This window comes from Molossus molossus, unplaced genomic scaffold (genome assembly GCF_014108415.1).
Source record: "Molossus molossus isolate mMolMol1 unplaced genomic scaffold, mMolMol1.p scaffold_m16_p_3, whole genome shotgun sequence".
NCBI lineage: Eukaryota > Metazoa > Chordata > Mammalia > Chiroptera > Molossidae > Molossus > Molossus molossus.
The window spans coordinates 89670505-89694565 of record NW_023425366.1 but is presented as its reverse complement, the minus strand read 5'-3'; the positions used below and the strand labels follow the sequence as shown (position 1 = coordinate 89694565).

The window sequence follows — 24061 nt, the reverse complement described above, 5'->3', positions numbered from 1 at the left end:
CAGTCCATAGGTCTTAGACATCTCTCCCTATAGGTGAATCCAATTATAGAATTCTTTGGAACTGCTTGCTATGGGGTATTTCATACAGCTTTCCACTGTGTAAATATTCAAATATATTTTTACCCAATTCCCCCCTTATTGGGCAGCTTTTATAATTATATTGCAATTACATAAATGTCTTACATCCAGCATAGCCTAATTATGCAAAGATAATGGTGGGATAAACTCACAGAGCATGAATTGCTAAAGCGTTTTCCCAGAAGTTTGCCACAATCGGCAGTCCCTTAAAGGTATCTCGGAGCGTTTATTCCTAACCAATGATGAGTACATTGGTGAGAAACATAAAAAATGTTTTGTTTTAATCTTTGCAGATCTATAAGCAAATATATTATCTCACTTTAATTGCCCATTCTCTAATAATGAAATAACTTTTTCTCTTGTTTACTGATCATTTATAATTATTTTTTAATGAAAGAATTCTCCTATTGGATTGTCTTCCTTCTAGTGATTTGTAAAAGCTCTTTGCATATCATGGGAATTAGATCTTTGTCGTATGTATTGAGCATATTTTTTCAGTCTATTTGTATTATAATTTGAATTTGAGGTAACTTTTTTGCTGCATAGATTTAAAAAAAAATTTTATGCAGCCCAGCTAGTGTGGTTCAGTGGATTGAGCGTCGTCCCATGGACTGAGAGGTCCCAGTTTGATTCCCCATCAGGACACATGCCCAGGTTTCGGGCTTGATTCCCAGTGGGGGGTGTGCAGGAGGCAGCCGATCAATGTTTCTCGCTCACATCTATGTTTCTGTCTCTCTCTCCCTTTCTCTCTCTCTAAAAAAATCAATAAAAACATATTAAAATTTTTTTATGCAGCTAAACTTTAAATGTTGCAGATATCAAAAAAATACACAAAAACTATTACCAACTCAGAGAATATGATACAATGAAATACTGCACGATGGAGACATTATTTACATCTGAGTCTAAGATTATGTCCCAGCCCTGGCCGGTTTGGCTCAGCGGTTAGAGCGTCGGCCTGCGGTCCTGAGAGACCCGGGTTCGGTTCCCCCTAAGGGCATGTACCTCGGTTGCAGTTTGTCCCCGGCCCTGGTCGGTTGTGCGGGTGGCAGCCACTCGATGTTTCTCTCTCTCTCTCTGTTCCTCTCTCTCCCCCCCCCACTCTACCTGAACAAAAAATGGAAAAATGTCCTCGGGTGAGGATAAAAAAAATAAAATAAAAATAAGATTATGTCCCAAACTATCAAATAAAATTTAAGAAATATAACAAAAGAAAGGGCTAAGATAATATCAAATATTATCAAGACCCAATTATCTGACAGTCTTGGGGCAGTAGTCAGGGTGGGTTGAGCTAAAGTTAGGGGGTGCTGAGGGGAGCCCAGAGGGATGGAGTACAGGACTTGTAACCTGGTGTGGAGAAGATCGGTACTCTGAGAGCTATAACAGAGGGTGAAATGTAATGGGATAATGGTCAACTAAGGTGTATTAGGGTTTGAAAATATCCTGTCTGGGCACAGGGAATCAAGAAAGGCCCTAAGAGATGGTACTAAAAATGAGCCTTGCAGGATGCTTAGTCAACAGAGATGGGAGAAGGGGATATACCAGATACAGGGTATAATAAACACGGAGCCAAGACAAGGGGCAGGCAGGGAGCTAGTGTGGCTGGCACATGCAATACGTCTCAAATGAGGCTGGAGTTCTGAATACCACAATTTGGTAGTTGACAAGGAGCCATGAAATAATTTTGGGTAGGTGGGTCTGACCAGAGATGAAGCTGAGAAGGAATATCCACCTCAGGGTGATCTGGACTGCCCAGAGCTAATGAGGAAATGACCATGATGACCTCAGAGAAAAGGAACAAAGCACCAAACAATGACAATGACAGTGGGGATGATCAACCAAAAAGCACCACTTTGACTAGTGTCAAATAGCTACAGGGCACAGCCTTGAGACTATTTTCAGGGAAGAGAGCGGTTTTATAAAGGAACCCAAGAATGACCCAGAATGGCCCAGATTTTTCCAAAATAGTATGAGAGGCTTTGTGGGAAAAGTCTCCAACAGGGGGATGACGAGACAGAGATCAGTAATACTGGACATAAGCCCAAAGAGCATCCCGGGCATGATGGTGGGGGTTCAGCTACATATGTAGTATATAAAGAAGGTCTCAGTAAGGCGTGAGGTATGGAGGGTTAGTCTCCTATTGTGAATGGTTTAAAGCAATAACAGGGTCAGATGATCAGAGTCCCAACGTCATATCCTCTGCTCAGATGTCACTGCTCTACCCTCCTGTCCACGTGGACGAGGGTGGAGAAGAGAAAACTTACTTGTGCCTCTGCTCCTTGAAGGCACTCTGGGCCAAGAGGCCAATCACTATGAGGACTGGAGATCACAAGAAATGGAATAAAAGCCACAACTCCCATAGAAGAAACAAACATCCTTTGTGGAAAAAGCAAAACTATTTTAAAAAACCAATATCCATTCTGTAACTGGGAACCAACAGAAGTGGAGAAGGCAAAGCCAGGGAATGCTTTCAAAAGTCTCAGACTGCCCTGGCCGGGTAGCCCAGTTGGTTCGAGTGTTGTCCCGCTACGCCAGGGCTGTGGGTTCCATCCCCCAAGAAACAAGCAATGAATGCACAAACAAGTGGAACAACACACGGCGTGTCCCTCTCTCCTTTCCTCTCCGTCTCAAATCATTAATTAAAAAAAAAGCCACAGACTTTTAGAACTTCACAGTCACAACTGGAATTCACCCTGGACTGAGGCTCTTCATCTAGCCTGAGACTAACCCAGTATGTGCAGCCTGCAAACAAGGGGGAGTTCGCCAACTGGGAAAGGCCTTTTATCTTATTTATTTATTTATTTTTATTTATCTTTTTATCCTCACCTGAGGACATTTTTCCATTTTTTGCACAGATAGAGTGGGAGGGAGAGAGAGGAAGAGAGAGAGGGAAACATCGACGTGAAAGGGACACATCGAGTGGCTGCCACCCGCACGACCAACCAGGGCCGGGGACAAACTGCAACCGAGGTAGATGCCCTTAGCGGGAACCGAACCCGGGTCTCTCCAGACCGCAGGCGGACGCTCTAACCGCTGAGCCAAGCTGGCCAGGGCTATCTTATTTATTTTTAAAATATTTTTTCTTTATTGATTTTAGAGAGAGAGAGTGAGAGATAGAAACATCAATGAGAGAGAATATCAAGTGGCTGCCTCCTGCATGCCCCCCCTGGGGATCAGGCCCACAACCTGGGCATGTGCCCTAACTGGGAATCAAACCAGCCACCTCTTGGTGCATGGGTCAGTGCACAACCAGTGAGCCACACTGACTGGGCAGAAAAGGCCTTTTAAAATAAACATTTTTGGAAATAGAGGACTTCATTTAATAAATTACAAATGAGGACCTGGCCAGTTTAGCTCAGTGGTTAGAGTGTTGGCCTGCGGTCCGGAGAGACGCTGGTTCGGTTCCCACTAAGGGCACGTACCTCGGTTGCAGTTTGTCCCCGGCCCCCACTGGGGTTGTGTGGGTGGCAGCCAGTCAATGCGTCTCTCTCACATTGATGTTTCTCTCTCTCTCTCCCTCCCTCTCTCCCTCTCGCTAAAAAAAAAAATTACAAATGAGTACTGTAGAAAGATTATCATTTTAAAAAAGTTCTAAACATACTGTCTTCTATTTTACGTACTTAAAACACACCAACGTCAACGGAATGGGGTTCTGAAGAGGGAGCAGCATCTCAGAGCAGTGCCTCCACACACGTCCGTCACACATCTCCCCAGGGAAAAGGACTGAGCGCTCGCCCTAATATATACGTATTACTTAACTATACACAACGAAAGGTACTACTGTATTAATTATGTGCCATATAAACCATGCAAAAAGGAAATATAAGATGGAATCATATTTCAAACAAATTTCATTTTACTGTATTTATCAAGGATACAGAAAATGTTTTTGTTGTTACTAAAAATTACAGATCAGGATATGTTAACATGAGAGTAATGTGACTGCGTACCCTCTCAGGTTGGCACACAGTGATGGTTTTTCATCATGTTCAAGGGCAACTTAAAATTTCGTTTATTTCATAAATATTTGGTTTTCATGGCTGCGTTTGGTTAAAACAATATCTGAGAAAGGCAAGTAGATCCAACAGCTGTACTCACTAAATCATAATGCTAATATTTCCAATTTTTTCTCCAATAGCACACAGGCTTGTCAATGAGTTGTGGACAAGAAATACCCTTCTTTCTCCATGTCACACGGTTTTTCTTACAGAACAACTGCAAAATGTTTCTTTAAAAAAAATCTGGGTCTAAGACTCACTGACACTCTTCTTATAAAACAATTTTTTGCACAGGCTAGAAGAGGCTGTTTTTTAATTTTAAGGAAGGTAGAGGGCATTTTAAGTTGCACACAATAATTCTGGCAACAAAACCCCTTCATGATAGAAACGTTTTCAAACCTCCATCTTCAACATGCTCTGTCCCAGGCCTGCGTTCTTTCCGAAGCCGCTCGCGTCCCACTTGGCGTCCCAAGGCCTTCCTTCATCGGAAGGGCGGGGAGGCGAGGATTCCAGACCGGCAGGACTCGGCAGTGCCCGCACCACGCTACGGCCTCCCTGCCGTCCCTGGTGCGCTGGGCTGGCACTTCCCAGTGTTGTCTTCCATCTGTGGTTCCTTTGCTGGACTCCTGTTAAGCCCCTGGTGCCTTCTGTGAAGTTTAGTTGAAAGCAGCTCATAAAGCCCATAGTGTCACCAATAAGGCACCGCAAACGGCAACAGGCTACAGTGCACACATGGGCGCGGGCCCCGGTGGACCCCAGGCTGTCGGGCGTTTGGACTCAGGAAAGGGCTGGTACCAGGCTGAACAGCAGTATCAACAAAACTCAACTCACTTCCTCATCACATTCAAAATAAATGTGATGGAAAGTTTCACGACGGCTTCTGGCACCGGGGGTCGAGGTGCACAGGCCACCTTCGAGGCCTGCTCGGGAGAGGGCCGCCCCCGGGCCACCCCCCGGAACGAGATTCCCCCACCATCACTCTTTAAATCCTCTCCTGTTACCAGTGAGCTCTGAAAACGTTAAAACTGATTCGCCTGCTGGTTGCTACTATTTTGTCTACTGAGGAAATCGGAGGTACTTCACAGATAGGCTTACACCTGTCGTACTGTACAGTATGGTCCGTATTTAGGCAGATGATGGAAATACCCGATGCTGCTGCTGGGCGAGGCTGAAGCTGAGGACTGAAATAACAAGTGTAAAAAAGGTGTCTGGCAGAGTATCTGGCCCAGAATAGGTCCTTAAAAGATGTTTATTTTATTAATTAATGAATAAGTGAGTGAATAGATAAAAGATTCCATCAGAACTTCCTAGTGACCACACTCTTGCACTGTTTTGAAATGTTCTGTCTGGTATGGCCCCCAGTGGCATTTTAAATCAGTCACAGGTTTAGCTAAATTGGTGAGACAATTCCTGAAAGAATATTTTCTAATTGGATTTCCACGGCTAAATAATTAAGACTATCAGCATTAGTCCTGTGGCTTCTTGGAGTCCTAGGAATATTCTAGGATTTGGGAAAATGAGGACAAAATGTACATGCCAAATATGGCCCAGATCTGAGGACGGAATGATGTATGCCTACTCCATTTCAGGAACTGGATAATGCATCATGTGTATCGGCTCCTGTCCTCCTCATTAACAACTCAATGAGGTGTACCTTCTTATCCTCTACAGAAAAGGCAACTGAGTGGTCAGAGAGGTTGATTAACTCCCCTAGTTTAGACAGCAGTGAATGGAGATTCAGGACTCTGAACTCACATACACCTGCCAGGCCACAGTCTTCCATTCCAGCCCTCTGCTGTTGCCCGTCCACCCCAATCTGCCACCAATCTCTAGGACTAGGGTCAACTATAGCCTGAGGGCTAAATCTGGTCTGCTGCCTAGTTTTGCAAATAAAGTTTTATTGGAACACCTCCTTTTTGTTTACATTTCTTCTGTGGCAGCTTTCGCACTACAATGGCAGAGCTGAGTACTGTGACAGGGCCCACATGGCCCGCACAACCTAAAATATTCAGAGCTGGTCTTCTACAGAAGAGTTCTGCTCCCTCTTACCTGGTGCAGACACACTGGTACTTACAACTGTATCCCTTCCTGTCAGAGGGACAATACACGTCTCTCTTAATTCATTCACTTTCTCCTTTCCAAATTCAAAGGTCAACTTTGACTTAGAACACATCAAATGTCCTTCTCCTATAACTTGAGAATTGGGAAAAGCAAATGGATTTTAGTTCTAAAAATCATAAGCAATAGGGTGATATTTAATCAATTTCCTTTTTTGATTGACCAGAAGGTACAAGTGACACAGTTATCAAGCCAAAAATTGCCCAAATTAGTAAGGGTGGTTCACTTTACCTATTTTAAGGAATCTAGAACTAAATGCTCTCAATTCATCTGCTCCACTCTTTGATCGCTTATTTATCACAAGGAAAGATAGATTTAATACTGCTTGCTCGAAACAGGGTCTTTAATTGGAAACATCACAGCATTTAGCTCACTTTGTACTCCAGCAATTAAGAACAATTTGGAAAAGTGTTGTTGATTTTTTTCCCACACTATTGTCTCCTTGATTAGATTTCCGAAGATCCAGACAAAACAAATGACAATACTAGCTACCACTACGGGTACAAATAAAAGCCCAACAGCCAGATTACTTACTATGAGAAATGTGAGCCATCCCCATCCATTTCATCAGTGTCTCACATTTATTTCCCTGCATCCTTGTCTCTTGTGTAGGTAAGTGGCAATACCTCTTTCAGAAGGCATCGTTTTGCATCCACCTTTACACAATTATCTTTTCTTCAAATAAGCCAAATCAACAGAAGAAATTATTTTTCTTGATTAAGCACCCACATTTCTCTTGGGAGGGAACAAAACAAACAATTAATCTTTCCTTATTTGTTCTCAGAAGTCCCTGCCTCCTTAAACGCAGGCTGTCCAGGTACCTGTGGCAGCCAGTCGGCAGCAATTAGGCCTGAGCAGAAAATGAATGGACTGCGGGCTGAGGGCCTAATGCGCTGCGAGTCTGTGTGAGAGGGCAAGGCTATACCAGGAAAATTCCCTTGCTGTCGGAACACCATTCAAAATGACTACCTGACTTCAGCATAATTAACCAGGCTTGGGAATTTATATGAACTAAGTAATTGGAAAGAATTAGCAAGAGATATGTACATTAATCTTTACCAGTTACCCAGTGTTTAATGAAATTAAGGGTCTGGTGCTCATTCTCGCCTTGCTTAGTCTGCACGCTGGCTACTTCACCTGTAGAACAAGGAAAGTCTGCTGTAGAAAGATTAAAACAGAAACAAAACTCTAGGGAGAAAACTAGAAACAACCCCCAAACTTAACCGCAGGCTCTTTGTTAAATAAAGTATAATGCATCCTTAGCATAGAATATTGTGGAGCCTTATTAAAATTGTTTTTAAAAAGAATCTTTATCTATTACAGATACGTACTGAAACATTTGTAGATAAAAATGTGATATCTGGGAGTTTGGGGATTTTTCTTTTCAAAATAATGTGGGAGGGTGGGGTAAGAATGGGAACACAGATAAGACTATCCCAGAGTCAGTAACTGTTGAAGCTTAGAGATGGGTATTTTATTATATGATTCTGTCTACTTTTTATACATTGAAAATTGTCATAATAAAAAAGTTAAGACATTAAAAATCCTTGTCTTAGAGAAATACTATCTAGTAAATGTTAGTAAGGTCATTAAATTAAAAGAAGAGTTTACAAAGCATTAGAGATGACATAAGTCTTTTAAGATATGATTTAAAATATGCATAGTAAATAAGACAAAGGAAGCACACCATAATTTTGAGATGTCCAAGTCAGAGTCTCCCAACCTCACCACGATGAACATTTGGGCCAAGAGACTATTCGCTGGGGGCTGTCCTGTGCACTGTAGGATATTTAGCAGCATCCCTGACTTCTACCCTCTAGATGCTAATGTCATCCCCGTCTTCAGCTGTGACAACCAAAAATGTCTCTATGCATTACTCCTGTGAGGTAAAATGCCCCACGTCCAGAAGCAGTGGTCTAAGTGGAAGAATTACAGAAAATTATTTTTATTCTTTGTAGTTTTCAAAACTGTTGGGTATGCGCCTAAGTACAAATCAGAATAACAAAAATTCTATTATACTAAATATATATTAACCTACAAAGAGAGAAATCTTGATGTCTGTGAAGAAAAAGACTACTTATATCAGAAAAGAAAGGACTATAGAATAGATATGTAGTGATCTTCCTTTGACTAAACTAGAGTCATCAAGCTAAAAGTGAACCTTACTACAAAAGCTAGTTCTTTTAAAACTCATGGGTCCATCACCTACAGATCTGATAAAATACAAATCAAAAGTATCTCAAGAATAATATCAGGGAAAAAAAAATAAAAGAATTATGTCGGGCTTCCTAAAATCTTCTCTAAATGGAAAACTGCGGTATCAAAGACAGACTCAAGCCCACTATAGCCACCTTAAACAAACTAATATTCACGGATATATGGTGCCAGCTCAAGGTGCTAAGTTTTTCATCAGATAAACCACCTACGTTTATTTAATTATTTTAACCTCATCTGAGGACATGTTTTTACTGATGTTAAGGGGGGGGACATCGATGTGAGAGTGAAACATCGATCGGTTGCCTCCTGACGTGCCCCGCCAGGGATGGAACTCGCAACCTTTTGGTGTATGGGATGATGCTCCAACCAACTGAGCCACCTGACTGGGCAAAAAAAACATCTACTTTTAAAGATAAGTTTAACTGTGAAGAAAAAGCAGGATGTGTTCTATCCATACACGTGAAGGGGTATCCTGTTGCTAGGAGCCCTGAGCTGGCTTTCCAGAAATGAGTGCGGTGCGTGTCCTCACCACACGTGATGGTCCCCTTCCTAGAAACAGCGCGCAGCCGGGAGCCCGCCAGCACAGCCAGCTCTTACAGGAGAAGTTAACCCATTCATTCGATCAACCGGGGCTCTAGTCCAGGTCATCGAACCTTTCCTAGAGTCTATGGAGAGTATTTTTAAAATCAATACAGATGCCAAACTAGGTGGTCAACATCTGATGATTCACAGGTTTAAAAGTCCCAAAGTTTTACATTTTAAGTCTGATCAAAGCTTAGCGGCCACGAATACTACACTGGAATGCATATTTCTATTCCATTTGCTTCTTTCACACAGATTCCTCTCCATGAAATCATAAACATTTTTGAGGTCCCTAAAGCTTCTCAAATCGGCATCAGTGATGTCACTGACACTGATCTACGTTACCTCTGCAGGTCCATTACTCACAGCTACGATGGCCAGGCTTCCATCAGGCTCAGGCACCCAGGGTGAGCAAACATGCATTGTCTGAACTTTTTAAATACTGGTTTAATTTATTTCCTTGAAAGTGTACCGTTTTCTTTAAAGAGATAATGTATGTGACTGGTTTCAGAAGTTGAAAAAACTTGTTCTGCGCTAAGAATTATTTTCAATGAAGTACACGCCATTTTGAGGTCACCTTGGGAAGCCCGCAAATCACGGAGGAAAATAAAATGCACTTGAAATTAAGCAGCACAATTCTATGTGATTAAAGTGCACACCTTTAAAATATACAATGAGAAGAAATACTGTACATTGTCCTAGGTGATTATTTGTTGCCTTCATAAAGTATTTTAAACTGAGTATAGAGAAGCCTTCTAGAACTACTATAAAACCTAACCACCTATAGGTCCCTGCCTACAATAACTAACAACAGAAAACAGAGACTTCTAAAGTGGTTTTTAAAATTCATATTCTGCCAATTATTCCACCAATTATAATGACAGACTGTCTGCCAAATTCTGGATAAGTGGTTAGGGTTTTTCTGCATGAAAACCAACCACAAAGACAAGGTTACGGGATTTCTAACCGGGCACCAGGGAAACATGTATGCACAACAGGATCTGGAAACACTGGCTAGCAATGATGGATCTAAGTTATTAACAGATCAAAAAGAGATGGATGGTGGTTTGCTTTTCTTAATCTATATCATCATCTAGATCTATTTAAAGATATGTGGTGCACTAACAAACTTGGTTAAGCTTTTGATAAAATCAGTAAAAATAATCTGTCCCCGTTACATTGAGTCTGTATCGATCAATAAAATCACTTGTACAAGGAAAGTACTGTTAAGTACTGACAATCCCAGCCATTAATATTATTTAACACACTGTTCACAATCTTTAACGAGAACAAAGAACAGTTCTGTCTCATGTTATAAGCAGGACCTTCACAGATACTGTTACTCCTATAGGCTTCTGCAGGGCTTTTTGAAGTCCAAACTGTACATCCCTTTTTCACCAATACACCTCTCCTCCAAAACGTTACATCTTGTTATTTACTTCAGTTGCAGTTTAAAGGACGTCCTTTGTAAGGAGTGAAGCTCCTTTCATTATGTCACTTCTTAATCTGTGAATTAAACTCAAAATTCTAAGCACCTGACTCTAAGAGATACGGTGGCCGTCGGGAAAACAGGGGGCTTCTCTGCTACATTCTGAGTTTACTCAGCTTTATCGAGGCCTGTATTTTCAGGGGTGGATTAACAGAAAATTTCCATTACTACTTAGTCAGAGTTGGATGGCTAAGGACAGTAGGTGTGTCCGACGAAAATGGAAAGTGGAGAAAAAGAAAGGATAATAATATTTTATGTAAGAAAATTTTTACCTTTATATAATCTATGATCATATGAATGATAATGATAAAACTCCTTTAAGAAGTAAAACTTAGAAATAAGTATAATTTAAGGCCTTAAATAGAAACCTGTTCTAGACTGAACCTTGGTAGTTCTGACTGCTCACAACCCCAGCATGTACGGTAAGTAGTGGTTTGCAATTTTGCTGAGATAAGCAAGAGGGATCCCCTTCTCCAGTAAGTGAACCTTGAAAACATTACAAACTTGGATCTCAGTTCAGTTTCATTTAGTCTGTTATTCTCGGCTCAATTATGCCTACCCTACAATTCTCATGGAATGATTAAAAAACCAAAAAACTTTGGGAGTCTGCATATGACCGGGGGAAAAGGCCCCCTAAAACAATATTAACTGATAGTACTTGTTAATAAAGTAAAGATAAAAATATGTATCTAAAAAAGATGGCTTTTGGCCATAAAATAGTTCTTTTAGGTAATGTCAGGTACAATGTCAAATTTATAAGTGCTTTATAGTCATTAAAAGTAAGTCTACAGTCCGGCTGGTGCGGCTCAGTGGTTGAGCATCAACCCATGAACCAAGAGGTCGTCAGTTCGATTCCTGGTCAGGGCACATGCCCAGGTTGTGGGCCAAATCCCCAGTGGGGGGCATGCAGGAGGCGGTCAGTCGATGCTCTCTTCATCAATATTTCTCTCTCTCTCTCCCTCTCCCTTCCTCTCTCTCTAAAATCAACAAAGAAAAAAATATGAAAAAACAAAGTAAGTCCACAAATACACTCTAGTGTGGAAGTGAGAAAATGTCTCTCACAAAAATGGTTTAAGGGCATATTCCAACTAGGACAGAAACTGCCTATGAAGTCAAAGAGACCAGTTCTGAGAAAACACCAGGTGGTACCAGACACACCTGCCTGACACTTAATGACCATGTGATTCTGGAGGTAAATGGGACCTTGCTTAAGAATTTTCCTGTAGCAACAGGTAATGAGGCAACTGTTTAACCCCAAATTTTCTATATAAAACACCATTCCAGCATTTTTCAAGCAATTTCCATTGCATAATGGGGAAGACGGAGCTGCTGCAGAATTTTAGGAGACTAAGGAAGCGAGTGGGAGACAAAGGCACAGGCGGGAGCACAGGCCCAGTGAAAGCGGGAAGGCAGCCTCCTCGGGGAGGAAGACAATGTCTTGTTAAGCGCTGTGGTGGGGCGGGGGTGGGGGGAGGGTTGAAATGGGTCAAAGGCAAGACACAGAAACTCTTATTCTGTGAACTCCGTGACATCAAGCCTACACACAGGCTGTGTAAGAAAATAAAACAAAAGACTTGTTTAAAATGGTCATGATGCAAACATTTTTGGGACTGTCTCATGGGCATGTTGAAGGTCCACTTTACACCATCTATATATGAGTACAGCTGACTGCATCTTATTTAGTTATTTAATTTTATTTTTTGGTTAAGTCTCACCCGAGGATATTTTTTCACATATCTTCAGAGAGTGGGCAGGGGGAAGAGAGAAAGAGAGAGAGAGAGAGAGAGAGAGAGAGATAGAGAGAGAGATAGACAGACACATCAATCAGCTGCCTCCCACAGGACCCGGGCCCGGACCAGGGACAAACTACAACTGAGTAAGTGCCCTTGACCCCTTCACCGGGAATCAAGCCCATGACCCATCCATTGGCAGGCTGACGCTCTAACCTCTGAGCCAAACCGGCCAGGACAAGGATATTTTTCCACTGTTTTTTTTTTTTTTTTTTTTTTTAGATAGAATGGAAGGGAGGGAGGAGAGAGACAGAAAGAAAAACATCGATGTGAGGGACACACATCAATTGGCTGCCTCCCACACGACCCCGACTGGGTCAGGGATCGAACCTGCAACCCAGGTATGTTGCCTTCACTTGGAATCGAGTCCACGACCTCTCGGTTGGTGGGTCGACACTCTAACCGCTGAGCGAAACTGGCCAGGGCACAAGTGACTGTATTTTAGAAAGGTGCATGCTCCAGCCCTGGCCGGTTTGGCTCAGCGGTCAGAGCATCAGCCTGCGGTCCAGAGAGACCCGGGGTCAGTTCCCACTAAGGGCATGTACCTCGGTTGCAGTTTGTCCCTGGCCCTGGTTGGGTTGTGTGGGTGGCAGCCACTCGATGTGTCCCTTTCACATCTATGTTTCTCTCTCTCTTCCTCTCTCTCCCTCCTACTCTATCTGAACAAAAAGTGTCCTCGGGTGAGGATAAAAAAAAAAAAAAGCAAGGTGTATGCTCCAGCTGGCCTGAGCTGAGCAGCACCCCATGTCTGACCAGTCACCTGCTGCCATAAGTGGGCCCTAGCAGAGGGTTCTGCATAACCTCATTCCCACCCCTGCAATAAGATACGAGTTCCATTGTCAAGGACAATCTCGTGGTCAGTAAAAGAACTGCGCCTGTCTTCCCAGACTGGCCATGGTGAGGAGCGCATGCGGGAAGCCCGTGTGCCATCGCAGGGCCGTGTCCAGTGCAGACGCTGTGCTACCTGGACACGGGGGAGGAGTGCGTTAGCACATGAGCACTCCCAGGGCTCAGATTTTCCTGGAAAGGCATCTTAGGGCCCTGAAAATGCCTTGTGTATATAATTTACAAAATGCATTGCCGAGCTGGTAAGAAAGGAAGGGGTCTGCAGCAGCTGTACACTGAATACAAACAGCAATGCTGGTCAATAGCAAGCACCAAGGCAAGCTCTGTGCCATGAGCAAGCTGTGGGCCCTGAAAGGTGAGCTCCAATAAAGCCATGGAGGGGCCGGGAGAATGAGAAACAAACACCTTCACAGTAACCTACAGCAATGCCTTCTGGGTGGCCCCCAAACCCTTCAACCTAAGAAGTGCCAGTTGATAGTGTTCTCAAGTGATTGGCAAAGACAAATAAAACTTCTCTCTGCATAAACTGAGTTCAATCCTGGCCATAAAAAAAAAAAAAAAATTCCAAAGATAAAAGTACAATGAAATTAATTACCCTGCCAAAAATCATAATAAAAAACCCAAATAGCCCAGCTGGTGTAGCTCAGTGGTTGAGCATCGACCCATGCAAGTCACTGGTTCGATTCCTGGTCAGGGCACATGCCCAGGTTGTGGGCCCCATCCCCAGGGGAGGGCATGCAGGAGGCGGCCAATTGATGTTCTGTCTCATTGATGTTTCCATCTCTCTCGTCCTCTTCCTTCCTCTCTCTTTAAAATCAATAAAGAAAAAAAACCACAAATAAATGAAACATACATATATGAAGAAAGAAAACACCATGATCAAGATCCAGCAGAAACAGATAGTCAACTTACACCTATGCAGACATTAGTTATTACAATTATCAGCCTCAAAATAAAAGGACAGAACAGAAACATGAGGGAAGGGCAACAACATTCAAAGATATGATACTTGAGCATTTTCCAAAAATGTTGAATGGCACTAACATTCAGATACAGAGAAAACAAACACACAAAATTTCTCAAATATATAAATTTAAAACAGCTACACCTAGGCAGACCAACGATACTTATAAGGTACCACAGTAAAACAGACGAACACCAAAAATAAAAAGATCCTATAAAATCAGAGATAAATGACAGATACTTTCAAAGGACAAAAATTGAGCATTTTTGTTTATGAGAATTAATATTTTATGACTTTTATTCTTTCTTACAAAGAAAGTTCTCCAAAAACAAAGAGAAAAATTATGTATCTTTTAAAAACAGAACCACATTCTATCTCATGATTACTCCGGACCACAAGCGGACGCTCTAACCGCTGAGCCAAACCGGCCAGGGCTATCTCATGATTACTATATAGATCCACTGGATTATTTTTAAATATACATTATGAAATTTTAATGAGCTTATTTTTTCTGTATCTTGTAACATTTTACTACTGCATGATCCTAAATATCATTTTATCATTACTCATCAATTACTCCCAACTATGCTAAGAAAATACTAAAATAAGAAAATTGAAGAATTATGGAATTGTCTTGAAAAACAATGAATAAATAATAATCATTTGATCACACTTTAGTTTTCTTTCTTTTTGATCCTCTCCCAAGGATAGGTTTAGAGAGAGGAAGAGAGAAAGAGAGGGAGAGAAACATCGATTAGCTGCCTCCCGCACACATCCAGCCCGGGATCGAAACCACAACCTAGGTATGCGTCCCGACTGGGAATAGAACCTGCCATATTTTTTTGTTTGTTTAGTTGGGTATTTTTAGGTGTACAGGACAATGCTCCAACAAACTGAACTACCCGGTCAGGGCTAGTTTTCTTTTAAAAAAAATTTGTTTTCATTCAATTTCTTGGGGTGACATTTGTTAATAAAATTATACATGTTTCAAGTATACAATTCTATAATACATCATCTGTATATTGAATTGTGTGTTTACCACCCAAAGTCAAATCTCCTTATCATGTTGCATCAAAGTACTCGTCATCTTACCAAGAAGTCTGGAGACATCATCTTTAAAGTTTTTTTGGGTTTTTGTTTTTTAAGTTTTCATTAAGTTAAATATTCAGAAATTTTCATTTTGTACCCAAATAAATAAAATCTGCATAAATAAAATCTCAGATCAGGAGAATTCACATGATATTGCATGTGAATTTTCTCAAACTCAGGTATCAAAGGGGAAAACAGAAATGTGGTATTTATTCTCTTGGAGCTGCTCATTGAATAGGAAGAATTTTATCATAAATTATTTTGCATCAAGCAGTTGGACCATTTTATTTTGCTAAAATAACATGAAACAGTGTTCTTTCACTTTTTATGATGTCTGTGCACCAAGATTTATTTGACAAATGCTTTACTTTGCTTGACAAAAGCAAATAGAAAGGTGACTGGAAGGAAACATATAAATTAATAATGTATAAATTTTATTTTATTTATTTTTATCCTCACCCAAGGATATTTTTGCATTTATCTTCAGATAGTGTGGGAGGGGGAGGGGGGGAGAGAGAGAGTGAAACATCAACGTGAGAGAGATACATCGACTGACTGCCACCCACACGACCCCAACTGGGGCTGGGGACAAACTGCAACTGAGGTACATGTCCTTAGATTCCGAACCCAGGAATCTCTGGTCCGCAGGCCGATGGTCTAACCACTGAGCAAAACCAGCCAGGGTGATAATGTATAAATTTTTAAAATTCATTGATTTAGTCATTCTATTTGGTGTCTGTAAATTTTAAAAAAATGAAAACATTTTACAATTATGCAGCAAAGATATTAGCCACTGTTCCTTCAACAAAACTATTAACCATGAGGCTTCCCAAACTATTAGATTTTATCAGTGCATGTCCAATAAAAAGAACCAACGGCAATGATAAGCCACAACCTGTTAGAAATGTATTTAATATCTGGAATCAGTACTTATAAGACGGTTTCTGTTTCAGGTTCACGCACAGCTGATGATGATCAGTTAGGTACACTGTTTAAAGGAAGTTGCCCATCTAAAAAGTCAGGAAAACATATACTAAGATTTTGAGTTTGCTATGTTGAAATCTAATAAACATTCTCATAAAATTGTCTTTCACTTCCTTTGTTTGAATTTCTGTAAATTACTGATTAAAAAAAATCTTAAAATTACAAGAAAGTAAAAATGGTCCACTGAATTCAGATGGTTAATGGTGATTATAATTTTTTTTCTGGGAAACTGAGAATTAAGAGACAAAACAGAAGTTTGAAAATATGACCAAAAAACATGCAGGCAGATAAGAAAAAAAATCAAATACAACTCTTAGAAACAAAGCATAATATTAAAATGTAAGAGTCAACAGACGAACTTCTACGTCCAACAAGATAGCCTAGATGACTTTTTCTTTTTCTTTTTTTTTTATCCTCACCCGAGAACATTTTTCCATTTTTTGTTCAGATAGAGTAGGAGGAGAGAGAGGAAGAGAGAGAGAGAGGAACATCGAAGTGAAAGGGACACATCGAGTGGCTGCCACCCACACGACCAACCAGGGCCGGGGACAAACTGCAACCGAGGCACATGGCCCTAGCGGGAACCGAACCCGGGTCTCTCTGGACTGCAGGCTGACACTCTAACTGCTGAGCCAAACCGGCCAGGGCTAGATGACTTTTTCTTATTCCTCCTGTTAAATACAACCAGAACCCTTGGACCTTATCTATGAAGAAAACTAAGGTTATAAAAGGCTGAGGGAAGAAAGAAGACCGAGGGATGGCACAGTGGTGAGTTTTAGCTTTCCTGGGTTTTCCTTCTGCCTCATGCATCTCAACTTGGAGCAGAAAAAGCCGGCAACCAGGAAATGCTGACAGATGTAGACGGAGCCCCGATAAAAGCCTGTTTTCTTTAGGAAAAGGGTCGTATAAGAGAAGCCTCATGCTCCCATGGCTGAGCTTGGACTGCTGCCTTTTTGCTCTCTGTTGCAGCCATTCACACACTTCTAGAACATTCCATCTTCCCAAAAGTTGTTAAAAATGTTTTTCCTTTGATGAGCCTCTCTTTCCTCTGTCCATCCACTACTTAACTGTTGGAATGTATTCCTTCTTAAGTTTTTATTCTTTTATTTCAGTGGGATCTTGGGAAAGATGGGAAGTCATTTCCAATGAGGAGATAAAACTATTATATAAAACATGTTTGATGGTCAAATCAGTTTGGGAAACCCCAATTAATTTATTCTTAAGATTTTTGCTTCTATGCAGATGACTTACAGAAAACAGACACATACTCATAGTTCACATAGGATTCTAAATATTCAAATTATAGGTGGAAAGAATCACCAATCTCTTGATCTACCTAGGGAGCCAGGCATACGTTAGTCAATCAGACTGTGATAGTTGATGATATAAGGTCTTTTCCTTTATCATTATTATTATTCTATGCCTAAGTAAAATTACATGTCAAGGCTGAAAAACGTCCCTGGACCTGGAAAATCTACGCTGCATAACGAATAAAAGCCTATACTAGGAGTTAAGCGAAAATTCCAGTCCCATCTCAACTAATATATTCCAGGAAGGGAGGCACTGGACCTTAGCTTCTCCGTCTCTAAATCAAAGAGCAGCGTGGGCCGCCTTGGGAAATGTGTGGGTTGCGCTCCCCCATGGACCATGTGCTCCGAGAACTGTTTTCTCTGTCCCTCTCAGAAGCTAATCTGCCCATTTTATGGGTGTGAAACTGAGGCCGGAAAGATGATCATGAACGTAACCAAAAGGCAGAAGGCAAGCTGGACTAGAAAATGTCTATGTTCCCTGTGAGATGGAAATGGTATGGCTTTGGAGTACTAATGCGTCCTTAGATTTATGGACCAGAACAGGGCCATCCTAGCCAGCTCATGCCCAGATGGGTCAGCGACAGGACGCCTGCCGAGAAGTCCTGGTGACACCTAACCCGTGGAGTTTAGACTCAGGTGTAAGTTCTCAGGGTGAGTGGGACTCTAACTGGAGTTACACAGGCGAGGAGAAGGAACAGCAATAAAGTTGTCTTCTCTCTTTTTTCTAGTTGTAAATACTCTTTTATTTTATTTTAAAGAGACTTAAACACCAAAAGCTATCAAGAAAGGATGCCTAAGCAGGGGTTTTTATTTCACTCGGGCTACTCCCACTCATCCGTGCAGCTGCCATGGAGCGCCCACTGCCTGCAAACGGAATCCGGTGCCAAAGGGAGGGACGGCACCCTTGACCTCCTGGGGACTTGATTGACAACAAATTGAATATTAAATGCACAATAGGAAATAAGCCCTCCCGGTCCTTCGACCACATCTTTCAAGCCCTATTTCTGACACTGGAAACTTCTAAGCTCAATTCGAGTGTCACTCTGCTCTGTGCCAGATGATTCTGTCCGCATGTTTATAGTCCCCGTACACACAACTTAAAATGTTTACACTGAGTCGTAATGGAAGTCATGTGTCAAATGCAATGGGAGGGGGGAAAAGTCAAGCTTTCTTCAGAACTAAGGCTTTAAGATATACAATATCTGTGGAAAATCTGCCTTACAAATAAGAATGCATTGTTTACCTACACCATTTAATTATAGAGAACATGCATTTTACCCTTTGCCTACAATGTCTAACATCTCGCTTTTCAGCTTTTTGTTTTGGTTTTGCTCCCCATGTTGCCCGGAGCTCTGGAAGTCTCCTAGTTCCATATACAGACTCTCAAAGCACACGGCCACACACTTCCCTGCCATCTGTGGTCCCATTTCCTTTAATCACCATCCCAAGGGGAGGCAGTGAAGGACGCACCACCGTGTTCAAAAGCAAAAGAGCAAAACCAGTCAGGAGAGGCCCCCTCAGATGCTCTCGGGCTGCCGGTTGTCTGCTATCCTGTTGGAGCTGCGTAGAGACCAGCAAAACTACAGGAGGCCCGGAAAGGACTCTCAGCATCTTTCCACAGGGAGAGTCCTCTGAATTTATCACCAAGCCTTTGGTGGCAGCTTCTAATTACCAGCTATTCGGGCAAAACCACTGAGGAAAGGTCTGCAGAGGAGGTAGCATTCGGGCTCACCACTGCCCACAGCCGCCTCCGACAGACTCCGCCGAGGCTCAGTGCTAAGCGGGCAGGAAGATACCGAAGGAAGGACACGGCCTGGGCTGCCGATTCTTTGACGTCACATGTCCAGAGATGGATAGATTATCCTGGTAAATTCGTAACTCTTGGGTGAAGTCCAACTTTTTTTTTGAGAGCCAAGACTCCCCAACCCCTCCTCCCACACCTCAGTCATTCTCAGCGGCAGCCCCTGGGTGGAGTCAGGTGACCGGGAACACAAGGCCTCCAGCGGTGCACCCGCCCCAGCCTCAGCCCCAGCCTCAGCCCCAGCCTCATCGGGGCACTCGCCCTGCGCCGTGTCCTTTGGATAATGATGACTACACCGAATAGTCACCTGAGCCCTCCAGCCTTTTTTGTTTTAAATCTTGGAGAAGCTGACACTTTCCTTCTGCTCTGTCACTTTGCAGAAAGAGTACTTTGGTCTATCTCCTTTAGGTGGCTCTGTCTGCAACTCTCAGCTGCAGAGAAGGGCCTCCTACTGTTTCTTTTGGAAACATAAATTCTAATTTCCAAAGAAGCTGGCGCTTCATTAGAGGCCATTTTTACGCATTCATTCTCGGTTTGATTCCACGGGTGCACTAGGCAGGCCCGCTGAGAAAATCAGTTTCTCTTACCATCTCCCCAACACCCAAAACCCAAAGGCAGGAAATGCTACGAGAAAGCAATATATATTGAAGGGGAAAACAAAAAACAAAAACAAAGTAAGTTGCAGACTTGAATAAAAAAGACAGACTGGCCACCCTGGCCGGTTTGGCTCAGTGGTTAGAGCATCGGCCTTCGGACCAGAGTCCCGGGTTTGATTCCGGTCAAGGGCACATATCTCGGTTGAGGTTTATCTGGCCCCAGCTGGGGTCATGCAGCTGGCAACCAATCGATGTCTCTCTCTCACACTGATGTTCCTCTCTCTCTCTCCCTCCCCCTCTGTCTGAAGATAAATGTAAAAACATCCTAGGGTGAGGATTAAGAAAAAAAGACCCTTTCAACATCAATTTTTACCTTTACACAAAATTTTCATTTCCCCAAACCACATAACCAGTTTTAAATAGAACCTACTTAATGCTAAAATAAGCAACCAACAATATACCTATAATTTTAAACTTTATTTTAATCTAGTATGTCTGGTTGCTTCATATATTTTGCATCTCACCCAAAAGTTCTGAGGAAACATATTGAGATAAATGATTATTTAAACTATACGTATTCATTGAGGATCTAAACACATCTCACCTGTAGGTATGTTTCCAAACCTTGTCGTCGCTGTTCTAGCACTTTCGGAACCCAGTTCCTTACGTGTTTAGAAGGGATTTCTGGAGTTTTGATACATTTCTTCAGCTATAAAGACAGAAACAAAAAAAGAATAAGAAAAAAAACCTCTTAATCATAAAGACATTATTGGCAGGGAAGCCAATAAAACAACTGTTATCTCGAATAACAAGATAGAGGAAATTATAACACTGAAATTTTGTCAAAAAATTAATTATTTCCTTTGTTGTCCTAAATGTTCAGATTTCAGGATAAAATTTTTATGCTTTTGGTAGTTGTCACTATGTATGTGCATCATTTGTATTTCAAACTGGAATTATTTTTTTCTAAAATATTTAAATTGCAGTACATGAATTATAAAAGAAGTAAAAATGCTTTAATTTCCAAAATCAATACAATGAAATTTTGGTTGCATGAAGTACTTTTCTAATGAAGTCTTTCTACATATTTTTCACATAAAAAAGCAAAACAAAATGCCATTGTTTACAATCATCATACCATAAATGCCATATGAACCAGACCACGTCATTTGGCGAGTTCCTTGAAAGTTTTATAATAGAATGAACTAAAGAACAGAGAGACTGATCCTTCCAACATTCCTAAGAATTAGGTCCCAATTCTGTTCATGAAAACTGAATGATGGTTTGTAGCTAACCCTTTGAGGGCAGCAGTTTTAGGAGACCATACAAATGAAAAAACAATTCTATTGGAAGCTGAGTTAGAAATACCTGTGTTAGGTGTATCCTACTACATCCACATCCTAAACCTGTGACTATTACCTTCCGTGCCAAGGTGCTTTGCATATTTGATTAAATTAGGGATCTCACAATGAGAGATAATGAGAGATCATCCTAGATTATCCAGGTGGGCTCAAAGTAATCACAAGAATCCTCAGAAGGGGGAGGCAGGAGGGTCACAGTCAGAGACAGACTCGAAGCGACTTGCTTTGACGATGGAAGAAGGGTCATGAGCCCAGGCAACCTCTAGAAGCTGGAAATGGCAAAGGAATGGGTTCTCTCTTGTAGCCTACGGAACCTTGATTTTAGCTCCGTGAAACTCATTTTGGACTTCTCACTTCGAGAAGTATACCGTAACAAATCTGTGTTGTTTTAAGCCACTAAATTTGTGTTAACACGTTACAGCAACACTAGGAAACTAAAACACTGCCTCCAAAATGGAATGAATTTTAATATTCTAATTAAAAACTTGGAAAACCTATTGGAATTGCTCCTTTACTACATATGCAAAGAAACTGCATAATCATCTCTAAGAAAATGCACAGTGAAACCCCAGCAGCTAATACTGTAATACAAAATTCTTCCCGTACATTAGCATATATTCACCATTAACCATTCCAGGCTGCAGTGTGTTGCACACCATGACAAAGAAGGGGTCTTGTACACTTTGAAGAGCAGTCCCTCTAGTGCAGGACACTAGGCTGAGCCTGTGTTTGCCTCCTCCCTCCACACCTGAAGTGCCATTAAAACGATAGTGTGAACGCGCCAGCTGACACCCCAAATCTATTCTTCTTATCTCCCTCACCAACCGAACTATATTATTGAGAATAAAAATGTATTCTGCTGAAGTTAGCTGAGAAGCTAAATTTTCCAAACTTCCTTGCAGAGAGTGGAAGCCAAAGGTCGTCAGAAGTTATGGAGAAGGGCTTTCTATAAAAACACTTTTAAATTGGAGCAAAGTCAGCTGACTTGCACTTTCTCTCCTACCCCCCTTTCACCTGCTTCCTGCCTAATAAAATGTGACCATGATGGCTGGAGCTGCCACAACCAGCTGCCACCATGAGGCAAGTCTGAGGATGGGAGCCAGGTGTTCCAGATGACTGAGCAGGAAGAAAGGAGGAGTCGGTGCGCCGACAGCCTCCTGGAGCGGCCACACAGCCCGGCCTGCCCACCTCCGGGCTGGTTTTTTAAGAGGAAAGAACGAACCCCTCCCACCTTCTCTTTAAGGTTACTGGTATTTGGACGTTTTGTTTTATGTACCTGAATTTAATCCTGGTAGACATTGAAAAAAGAAGAAGAAGAAAGTCGAAGGGAATAGGGCACAGAACAATAAACAGAACAGGGCAGGCGAAAGGGATAATCACCGAGCGAGAGATGAACAGCTTTTTAAAAGACAGAAAGCAGGAGTATGCCAAGGAAGAAAACAGCAGAGGAGGCCCCACCCAGACCAGCTCAGGAAGGGGATGACAATGGGTGTGGACCCCAATCTTCTCAGCAGCCCTAAGAGGCTCTGTGCTTGAGGCTGGCATAAGAAGAAGGATTAGAATATGTCATAGCCTGTGCCAAAGGACACTCTACCCACCTCAGCGGAGTGACTAGCAGCCTGGTTTTATCCCTGACACTCATACTCCACACCATTAAAAAAGGGTCAATATCCCTGAAGAAAATGAATGAAGTATTTGGATTGAACAAGGGTTTTGCCATTCTAGTCACACTGGTTTTCATGGGGACCCCAGCCTAATAGCTGACTCTCTCCCCTCATTCCCTATAATGAAGCCCTTTAGTAGACACACCTTACAGAAGGACCAGACTTATGTACCCAAAGCAGAGAAGCCAATGAAAAGTAACCAGAATAATTAATCACATTGGATGGTTCTTCACAGATCACTGTCATAGGAAAGCAGCACTATGAAAGAGAAAAGACGAGAAAAACAAACAGGTCAGCTAATCCCAAAGGAAACATACAAATCAACTGGCAGACGGGATCTTTAAAAATTCTATCAGTATCACCCAGCCAGAGTGGCTCAGCTGGTTGAGCATCACCCTGTGCACTAAAAGGTTACCAGTTCAATTCCCTGTCAGGGCACATACCTGGGTTATGGATTGGATTCCCGGGTTGGGGCATGTACAGAAGGCAACCGATCAAATTTTTGGGTGAGGATTATTTTTAAAAAGTTATATCAGTATCTTCAGGTATATTTGAGAAGATATTGTTTCTATGAAACAAGAACAGGATGCTATGAAAAAGAAACAATCAGAGAATAAGAAACATTGGGAATTAAAAACCATAACAGAGAAATAAAAAATTTAAAAGAGATAAAATATAAGGTGCTAGAAGTCTCTCGAAGTATAGAATAAACAAAATGAGAGAAAAGGTAGGTGAAAGGATAAAACACATATAGAATTAATCCAGGAGATTTAACATAATTAATAAGCCTCCCATTAAGAATAAGAAAAAATTCTAAAAGAATAAAAAAAGTTCTATATGACTTAATGTATGCCTTCCGATTAAGAACCCATTGAGTGCAAGCACTGTATATAAAAACAGACCCACACTCTACTGACATTTATCTGTTGAGATTTCAGAACGAAGGACAGAGAGAAAACAGAAAAAAAGTAGGTGGCAAGAAAAGGAAGCAGAACTTCAGTGGCAACTGACTTCCATCAGCAGCAGTGAGTGCTAGAAGATCAATGCTTCAAAGACCTCACCTGAAGATGGATTTCTAGAACCAGCCACACCATCAATCAAGTGTGAGAGAACAAATACATTTTCAGACATTCAAGGACTCAAAAAGTTTACGTTCCATGCCTTCTTTTACTCA

At 41.7% G+C, this 24061-nt stretch overlaps 1 protein-coding gene across 1 annotated transcript in view; it reads right to left on the bottom strand.

Moving 5' to 3' along the window:
* SNX24 (sorting nexin 24) overlaps positions 1-24061 on the bottom strand; it is a 143800-nt gene that overhangs the window by 32701 nt on the left and 87038 nt on the right. The window contains exon 3 of the mRNA XM_036280750.1: positions 20467-20571. Within this exon, the coding sequence (XP_036136643.1) occupies positions 20467-20571 (105 nt within the window). The remainder of the gene's footprint in view (positions 1-20466; positions 20572-24061) is intronic.